Source organism: Macrobrachium nipponense, chromosome 27, assembly GCF_015104395.2.
Source record: "Macrobrachium nipponense isolate FS-2020 chromosome 27, ASM1510439v2, whole genome shotgun sequence".
In the NCBI taxonomy this organism is placed as follows: domain Eukaryota; kingdom Metazoa; phylum Arthropoda; class Malacostraca; order Decapoda; family Palaemonidae; genus Macrobrachium; species Macrobrachium nipponense.
The window spans coordinates 26,324,016-26,334,102 of NC_087216.1; the positions used below are offsets into that span (position 1 = coordinate 26,324,016).

The following is a 10,087-nucleotide window of genomic DNA, read 5'->3' on the forward strand; positions in this document are numbered from 1 at the left end:
CGAACATATGAACATACTATCAGATGACATAGTTTCATACGAACACAATCGAATGAGGACACGCTACAGATCACGTAGGCCGTTTGAATAATAGGTCGGGGTAGTTGTCTCAAGCAGGAGCTTGGACTGTTTCAAAACAAATGAATGACCACAGATGACGGCATGTCAACTTAGCCTACATACTTATTGTATACGTCATCTTTAGCATCTCTAGTCTGATCACATTCCTGCAAGCAATCTGGTCTTTTATATATATGGACTAACATTCCATATTTTTATTATGTAAACACTTACACATCTAGCTAAGTATGACGTAAACGGAGTTTTGCGGTAATAACAAGGTTTCGCCCGTAACAAGGAGAGAGAGAGAGAGAGAGAGAGAGAGAGAGAGAGAGATTATATTTCTCTATCATCACGAGTTTGCCGTCATATTTTTCAACTTCAAAACGACGGTTTTAACACGGAATGAAAAACAAGTAACTATCTCTAATCTGTTGGAAATTATACAACGTCTCTTAATCCCCAACAAGTATCGGGATTTCAACTCAGTTTCGACAGAATTAAACCGAAATCTAACCAAAATTAAACCAGAATCTGCTTCCTTATGTTGAGGTGTTTGGTAACTACGACTACACAGGTTTATCCAGGCTTACACGGGTTTACCTTGAAATGCCCAAGAAATCACTTAGGATCACTCTGTGTACTTCGAAGATACCAAACTCAGCCTTTTCACCTCCTCTGACTCCATAAGCTGGTTCATCCTGACTGCAATGATTATATATATATATTTTTTTTTTTTTCATCCAAAGATGACGGATCTATTACAGGTATAAATAGCGACGCAGCGTCATGTGTCTGTCAGACAGCTGCAATTTCCAGCCGCACTGTAAGCAGTTTCTGTGCTCTGACAGGACTGTTAGAGTAAAAGGTTTACGATGGAGCTCAAGATTTTGGTTGTCGCTGTTTCTGTGTGTTGTCTCGTCGGCGGGTAAGTGAGGATGACGAGCCTAAAATAACTTTTAAGGTGTGGTTATTTTCAAGGTGTGAATCCAAGACCTAAAGTAATTTTGGAGGGGTGAATCCAGACCTAAAGTGATTTCTAAAGTGATCAGAAGGAGTGAATCCAGACCTGGAATACTTTGGAGGGGTGAATCCAGACCTAAATTAATTTTGAAGTGAGTGAACCCAGACCTAAAGCAATTTTATAGGGTTCATGCAAACGTGAAGTAATGTATACACATTGGTGTTTATACATTTGCTTATTATTCATAAAGACAGTATCAGCATGTCTGCTTATTTGTAAGCATTTATCGTCCATAGTCATTTCAACTCTTGTCACACCTCAGTTTCCTTTCAAATATTTTCTCTTCTAATGTACCCTTCCCTTTTTGTAATTCTTTTCAGTGCCCGTGCCCTGTCGTGTGACCCCTGCCAGAGGGATGCGTCTCAGTGCCCGAGAGGGAACTTGACCCGGTCTGAGTGCCCTTACGGGGTCACCAAAGACATTTGCAATTGCTGTGATGCATGTGCCAAGGTAAGCAGTCTGGTTATAATTCATTCTTTGGAAACTTTGAATGAGTCTGCAACAAAGGAGAGTTTATAAGAATCTGTACAGTTGCGTCAGTTCCTAGGCCTATGACCAGCTTACAGTTTCGTCTCTTGGTTATAAGGAGTTATATTTATGGCTTGTTGTAACAAACAATGTTGTGATGTGCAATGGGGTCTCTTGTTCTAAGTGACTCTTCGGTTAGCTGAGAGTAGCACTACAATAGCATCAGTACATAAAGTTATAGGCTATAGGCCTATGGCAAGCTTAAAATTCCATTTCTTGGTTGATTAAAAGAGCTTAAACCATTGTTATGCTGTAATACAATGTGTCTAGTATACAATGGGTCTAGTACTGTAACTGACTTTTCAGTCATGATATATTTCTGTAATAATGTCAGTTCTCAAAGTTGTAGACACTAGGCCTATGACCAGATTATTATCGTTTAGCTGCTTGACGATATTAAGATTTTTGAAACACACACACACAAATTAGAGAAACAATACATTTAAAGAAATCACATAGGCCTAGACTTTCGGAGATTCACTCTCCCCCCCCCCCCCCCCCCCCCCCCACTATTCGCTCGGTGGTATAGATTTCTTAAAATACATCTGACCTCCTTTTTAAGGCTTTTTTCTTCAACTTTTCAAAGTACTATACTGATATTTTATGAACGACGTCAGATTCCCACACCTTACGGAAAGCTTAATTGCTGCTCAAATTCTAGGGTCCCGGAGAGACTTGTGGGGGTATCTGGAACATACACGGCAAATGTGGCCTTGAATATACCTGCGTTCCCGCTGAGGAAGCCGACCCCCAGGAATATTTCTTCGACGGCAAATGCGAGAAGAAGATTTGAAAATGAATAATGTACGTTGCACTGCCTCATCATCAAGAAAATGAAAGGGTGAGGGTTGAAAATAAAGACGAAATTCATTGACAATATCTGGTAAAGAAATTAGTTGAGAAACATTCTCGTACCGTTTGGAGGGTTCTTGTTGCAGAAAATGGTATTGTTAAATAAAATAAAGGTAAAGGCGTATCAAATTATATACAAAAACAAGGGAATGTAGTGTCAGTTTAAAAATGTAATAACAGTATGGAAGAGGAAGGTTATAAAGTAAAATTGTTTCAAATTTAAACAAAAATCTTCCCACACGGTTACCTGATTGTGTAGTGTGCCCGCAACCGTGTTTGTGGAATGAGCGCTTAGGAACCAGGACAGGAACCAGGAACCTGGGGCTATATAGGGCATTACTAAGTCTATATAAGCTATAAGCTACATAGGTCATTACTAAATTTATATAAGTTTATAAGTCTACGTAAATATAAAATAAGTTTAGGTTCAGTTCTTACAATGTAAGAACATAAAGCTTCATTTTAAGATGAATACATGTTCCTGCATGATCTAAGCTTTTATTTGAAGTATATTGAAGTAAATATATTTGTTTATAATAAAAATATGATAAAAACATAAAGAAAATTGTTCATGGGTGTCATTATTGCCTTTGTTATTGTAACATACATGAAACATTAGATGCGCCGTTACAAGGCCTCAGCCTCACCTTGTAGGAATGATGAAGCGGAATTAATAGCTAAAATCTTACTGTATTGAGTCATATAAAGACTAAGAATATGGAAGAATCTATCACAAAACGTATAGCATCATAGAGAATATATATTTTATCAAGCTTAATCCAAGGCAAAATAGGAAAAAGCAAAACAAAAAGCTGATTTTAAAGAAGAGAGCGACCATGAATCTTCACTACTACTACTAACAACAACAATGAAAACAGAAGTCTGTGTTTACGATGTTGGGGAAATCCTTAAATTTTTTCCAATTTTCCCTAGTTTCTACAAGCCATGGAGACTTTTGCATCAGCATTTTACGGGTAATTATGATCATTTTTACTTAAATATGAAAGATTTGCTAAATTAACTTGAGTTTATTCGGTAAATTAGTAGAACGTAAAGTGGCCCTACTCTAGGTAGCTAGGTAGGTATAGCCTAGCTACTAGGGTAAACAACCGAGTGGACTGGCCAACTCACCGACTACTGAAGTTTTGGCCACCCTCCGAAAAAGTACTGGTAGATCTACTCTCCTTTTGAAGTAGGGTAAACAACCGCGTGAACTGGCCAACTCACCGACTACCACGGCTAGGCCACCCTCCAAAAAAAGTACTCTTAACACGACCTGACACCGGAAATGGTCATCAGTCACGAGTTGTTGGTGGTGAGAGAAGGAGCTCTAGACCTTTACTCTCCTTTTGAAGTAAGTAGCATGGTATTTCTACAGAAGCAGTCCACACGGCATGCAAGGAACGTAACCATGGATACGACATCCACTAGGGATTGGGGCGTCCAATGTATTTCGCCGTGTTTAGTACTGGCCCCAGGGGGGTTAGTTACAGTCGTCCGAATAAATATTACTTAAAATTCTTGTTCAGTAGGTAAAACTGCATAGAAAAACCACAACTGCCATAGTCTAGGCCGCTGCGGATAAGTACCCTAGATCTACCAGTAGGGTAAACAATCATGGACGATTCATCATCATCATGCTGGCCAGGCCTTATTCACTCGATATTTAATCGGTGATACAAGAATACAATTACAACTTTAAGCATACCATTCAAAAGATTGAAGTTTCGTCAACATAATGTGATATACCTATGAAAGTCCCATACTAACTAAAATAAGCATTTGGCGCTCTTCGTAAAATATGTTTTCAAGGCAGTTTTGAAATCCAATATGGTGGCAATCGTGAGGCTGGCTGGTCTAACCACAGACAATCTACCATCTTTCCCATCACTCATTTGAACAATGTTAGCGTATACTAAATGTAACGTTTATTGATCTTACTCAAGATTGCAGTTGTAATCAGCGCAATAAAACAACATTTTGTTGCCTATATTAGTGAAAGTATGAAACTTTTTATTCTTGGGGTCATGGTTTGAACTGAATTCATTTTTACCTTGTAATTGGTGGTTTTATCCTTACTGCCATCACAACTGAAACTCCACAGTGCTTATTTGATTGTAATTATACACATTTTGGTCTTAATTCACTCCACATTGCACTTGAACCACGTTGCTATTCCTGGTTCATAATTACTCACTCCGCAAACACAGTTACGAGCAGCAGACGACACTGATTATGGGTGCAAAGCCTTATTCCCATAATTATTTACTTTATTCATTATTTAGTTTAACTTTGCTTCAAAATGTTTATTTAATTAATGCCTGTTATCCCTCTATTGCAACCAAATTAGCCCCGAAAAATTACAAATATTTCAAATGTATACTTATGAGCAGACGACGCGAGGAAAAATGACTCATCGTTGCCAATCTAGTGGAGCATCACACATACGCCGATGCATTTACAAACTGTTTCCATGAATTCTAGTTGTCATAGTAATGCTGTAATGATAGAATTGCAGTAATATGTATATATACTACAAATAGATACGCTAATTCCACTTATTTCCCCGGTTTTGTGTAAGTCTCATACCCAGTTTGGAGGGTAAACATACCAATTGACAACACTGATAAACAATTGAAGAACGCAAAACGCCGCAAAGAATGCCGTAGTCCCATTTGATAAGTATGGTTAGAGGTTGGTTTTACGATTGTTGTGATGAAAGTGCCCCAGCGTCTATGGGTACAAGTGGTGTGCGGATTTAGCAAAAGAAACGGGAAGTTGTTCCGACACGGCATACAAACCTTCGGTCCTTTTACAATAGGAAGGTACTAGCGGCAGCTGGATAGGTCGTAAGCTTTCGAACAAGGGGTTCGGTAGTTAACTGCTTGTCCGACAGGCGCGCGCGCGCGACTGGGAAGTAAACAAACCACTTTTGCTTTCGGCCTCACAGCGAGTAGACGTGTGTGTTCGACGCTCTCTGCCCGCTTTTCGTCGTTGCTTTCCTTGAGTATATGGTTGTGTTTGTGTATGAAAGAATCATTGTAAGTACAATCATTTCTCTTTATTCATTGAATTGTGATATTTTGGTCAATCATGGAATCTCCTCGCCTCGCTACCCCACGGAGACTATGCCCGGGTACCGAAGGGCGCAAATGCGGAAAGTTCCGCTCATTCCCGGAAATTGACCCACATATTTTGTGCGCTCGGTGTCGGGGGCGCGAATGCACCCGAGCCGAGCCCTGTGAAGTGTTGTGTAATAATTGGTCGGAGGCGCAGTGGACTTTGTATGAGGGCAGGAAGAAGCGAAGGCCTGCAAAGGAGTCGTCGGGAAGCTCTCCCGCGACTCCTTTGGTTACGGACACTTCGTCTTCTTTCCTGCCGCCCGCTCAGCTCCCACGTTTGGCGCCTTCCCCTTCGGGGGGGGTTTCTAGGTCCTTCTCTTCACCCGACTTGTCGAGTGTGGAGGAGGGCGCTAGATACCCTGACGTCGAGTTGTACTCTGGGTCCTCTATCCGTTCGTCTTCACGCGAGCGGGTGGAGGATCCTGCTAATCACCCGACTTTTGCTTCCTCAGGTGCGGTTGCCGCGAAGGACGACCTCGGACAGGTGTGGGCATCGTTGGGGCTGCAGGGCGTGCCGAGTGTCCAGGGGCTGCTCTTCCATCTCGCTGGCTCCATGGCGGTCACGCATGCGACGGTTACGACCACCACCACGACCCTTACAACACCTGGCTACGCTTCACCTCCTCACCTGGTGTACACCCCGCACGCGGTCTCTGTAACACCAACTACATCGGTGCAGGGGCCAGTCGCCGTACCACGGGGGAGTGTGATGCCGCCTCCTGGGTTTGCCGTGCTGCCGCGACCGGACTTCGTGTGCCCGAAGACCTCGCCCCTGGACCTCCCACCAGTACCAAGGATGTCTGTGCCGCTGGTCCGTCCAACTGGACCGCCTGCACAGCCTGCCGTACCTGCCCAGCCGCTGTTCACGGACGTGACGTTGATGACCACTGCTGCCGTTCCTGTACCTGCTCCTGCCGTCTCTACTGCTGTTCCTGTGATGCCTGCACCTGCTGACGTTGTTCCTGTTCCTGGCTCCGCTGCTCCCGATGCTGATCTGTTCGGACAGGTGCGTCCGGGCCCTGTTGCTTCGGCAACAGCAGCCCCGGCTCCGCTCTGGATGACAGATCTGACATCGGTCCTGAGGAGGTTGACGAAGAAGAAGAAGAAGAGGAGGAAGGTGTCGTCATCGTCTTCATCGTCTTCTTCGTCGTCGTCGTCGTCGTCGTCGGCCACCTCTTCCCCTTCTTCTTCTAAGGCTCCCCCGCCTAAGAAGAAGAAGGTCACCTCCCCCCCCCCTAAGAAGTCTCCTTCGGGAACTTCTAAGGGCCCGTCTCGCTCTGGTGAGACGGGGGGTTCTTCCGCTGGTCACCCTGCTCCTTCGGGAGCAGGACCCGTCTCTTCTTCCGCAAGGAAGAAGACTACGGGGACCAGAGGAGTGCCGGCTAACACCGGCACTTCCTCACCTGCTGTTAGTGGTTCGGCCACGGCAGCAGGATCCGTCTCGCCTCTCGCTCGCGAGAGGTACCGAGTGTACGGTCGCCTACAGCGACCGTGCAGCTAGGAACCAGACCTCTAGCCAGCTCAGCGTCAGGTTCACGGCACGTAGCGGAAGACCTGGTGACAGCCGCTCACGCGACTCTCACCAGACCAGCTCTCGCTCTCGCGGCGAGCAGCTGGCCACCCCGGGCGGTAGTGACGGTCCATGAACCGGCCCACGGGCTGAGGCTGGGAAGAGGTCCCCCCGTTCGCCGGCACCAGCCACGGCTGGTACCAGCGACGTGACACGCCGTGAGGATACGCACCGGTCTCACCGTGACAGTGGAGCTCGCCGGTCGCCTGACCGTCACTCTCACAGAGAGCGATCGGGTACGGCGACCAGCACCAGCTCCTCTGACACACGAGACCAGGGCCGCTGTTCTCGGTCCAGCCGTTCTCCACAGCGAGACGGCTCGACTAGGCCTGCAGCTCGATCGCCACCGCGGGTTGACGATCGCCTGCAGTCTTCCAAGCCCACTGGTTCTGCCAGCGAGCCGAGGAGGGGAGCGTCAGGTCTGCCTCTCCCATACCTTCAACTCCTCGGGTTACACCGGGAGGGGCGAGGTATTGAGGAGTGATCGTGAGGGGTGCGCCCCTCAGGATCCCACCACGTCGTCATACGTACCAGGCACGGTTCTCGGACCAGCCAGGTCGTACGCACAGGTGGTTGGAGGAGACCGAGAAGGGTCTGTCGCTGTTCCTCCCCTCGAGGGAGGAGGGTCTCGGGAGATGCTCCTGTTTGAGGGACTGGATGGTCCGACTCCGCAGGACGCAGTTACTCCTGAGATCCAGAGGAACTTTGCCGAGGTTATTGCGCTGATTCGTCAGCACAACGACCTCGGGGAAGGATCGCCGCTCCCACCATCCGAGCCCACGTCCCGGCTCGAGTCGTTCTGGGGCCCGAAGAGGGAACCCAGACCGACGGTGGGTTTGCCGCATTCCGAGCTTGCAGACTCAGTGCTGGACCAGGTAGAATCGCTTGTCTCCGGACAAGACGGTTCTCTCAAGTCTGGCAGGTCGAGCAAGCTGCTTCCACCTCCTCTGCTGCGACAGCGGCGTTTTTACGTGCCATCCGAGGATCCGATGCCGCCCAAACAGGTGAACCCGGAGTTAGCCAGGCTGACTCCGGGTGTGTCTCTGCAGCAGCTCCTGTCCGAGAACCTATGGTTCTCGCAGCAAGAGGCACTCGGCCTGGAATCTACTGCCATGGCAGCTTTCCAGGCCGTCTCCTGGCTAGATCTGTGGTCCCTCACAGTATCTAAGGTCGCAGCCAACTCCGGGGGAATTTCTCCCGAAGATGACTCGGCCTTTAGGAGACTTTGCCAGTCTGGAGGAAGAGCAAGCTCCTTCCTTGCCCACCAGACGGTGAACCTGTGGGCCAACCTGGTTCTCCGACGAAGGGACGCTGTCCTTACTCGGGTTTCCAGGGCGGCCGGGCGTGAAGCGGCGTTGGGTCTTCGCAACGGACCTTTACGGAGTTCCACATCTCTCTTCCCAGGAGAGATGGTGGACGCTGCGGTGGACAGACGGAGCACTGACGACAGTGACCGTCTGGTTCACCAGGCAGTCTCGAAGGCTTCTGGGCAGCCTCGGACTGTTCGGCCAAGTCTAAGAGCTCGGCTAGCGCTTCCTCGGTGGCTAAGACGGTAGCTGCGTCGAAGCCCCGGGGAAAGACTCTGTCTTCTTCGACTTCTACCAAGGGGAGCCGTAACCAGCCCTCCTCCCAGCCCTCCTCCTCCCGTGGAGGCTCTGGGAAGAAGTCGAAGAAAGGGGGGAAACGCTAGGGACGGCGTTCCCCCTCACCTGCTGCCGGAAGTGGGGGGGTGCCTGGCCAGCCATTGGGCAACTTGGCAGCGCTACGGCGCCGAGACCTGGATTGTAGATGTCCTTCGGGAGGGATATCTATTACCCTTCGAATCTCGGCCACCCCTCACCTCCAACCCGGTCCAACAGCAGTCGTACGTTCCAGGGTCATCGAAGGACGTAGCATTGAGACAGGAGATCAAGACCATGCTGAGCAAGAGAGCTGTAGAAATCGTCACGGATCAGTCACCAGCTTTTACAGTCGACTCTTCCTGGTGGAAAAGTCTACGGGAGGCTGGCGCCCGGTGATAGATCTCTCTCCTCTGAACCGGTTTGTTCGCCAGACCCGGTTCACGATGGAGACGGCACGTTCAGTGCTCGACTCCATCAGGTGGGAGAACGATTTCATGCTTTCAGTGGACTTGAAGGATGCGTATTTCCAAATACCCATTCATCAGTCCTCCAGAAAGTACCTCCGCTTCATCCTCGACGGGACGGTGTACCAGTTCAGGGCACTTTGCTTCGGTCTCTCAACCGCCCCACAGGTGTTCACGAGAGTGTTCACTCTGGTGTCTGCTTGGGCCCATTCGCACGGGATACGTCTGATGAGGGTGGTATCTCGACGATTGGTTAGTCCCTGGCGAGCTCCCGCTCGCAGTTGCTACAGGACAGGGATCGACTGCTCGAGTTCTGTCGCGATCTGGGGATCGTTTGTGAACTTCGAAAAGTCCGATCTCGAGGCCCAAGCAGAGGATGAAGTACCTGGGTATGCTGATCGACACGGTAGCAGGGCGAGTCTTCCCCGCAGACTCGCGGATCAGCAGATTCAGGGAGGCAGCCAACCAGTTCCTGTCTCGGCAGGAACAGGTAGCTCAGCGATGGCAAGTCGTGATCGGACACCTGTCGTCACTCGAGAAGTTAGTCCCTTACGGGCGTCTTCACCTGCGGTCTCTTCAGTGGAGACTAAAGGAGAGTTGGTCACAGGCGACGGATCCCCAAGCTTTCCAGTGTCACTGACACCGGAGGTGAGGCAGGACCTAGCCTGGTGGCTGGACGACAGGAACCTCTTAAGAGGAGTGCCTCTGCGCACTCCCCCCCCGGACATGCAGTGTTCTCAGACGCATCGACGAGGGATGGGGCGCACACCTGGAGGAGTTGCTGACTTCAGGAGTGTGGGACGAGAACGACAAGCACCTTCACATCAATGTACTGGAACTCAAGG

General features: G+C 48.6%; 1 protein-coding gene across 1 annotated transcript; it reads left to right on the forward strand.

The window, feature by feature from the left end:
* Positions 1–829: 829 nt before the first annotated feature.
* On the forward strand, positions 830–3,032 carry LOC135200957 (venom protein 302-like). Its single transcript, XM_064229730.1, has 3 exons — positions 830–988; positions 1,405–1,534; positions 2,274–3,032. Exons 1-3 carry the CDS (start codon positions 936–938, stop codon positions 2,403–2,405), a joined length of 315 nt encoding a protein of 104 aa, XP_064085800.1. The 5' UTR covers positions 830–935; the 3' UTR covers positions 2,406–3,032.
* The last annotated feature ends 7,055 nt before the right edge of the window (positions 3,033–10,087 follow it).

Coding starts and splice junctions, on each gene's coding strand:
- LOC135200957 (XM_064229730.1), top strand. CDS start 936: ATGGAGCTCAAGATTTTGGTTGTCGCTGTTTCTGTGTGTTGTCTCGTC. Junction 989..1,404: donor GTGTGTTGTCTCGTCGGCGG/GTAAGTGAGGAT, acceptor AATTCTTTTCAG/TGCCCGTGCCCTGTCGTGTG. Junction 1,535..2,273: donor GCTGTGATGCATGTGCCAAG/GTAAGCAGTCTG, acceptor CTCAAATTCTAG/GGTCCCGGAGAGACTTGTGG.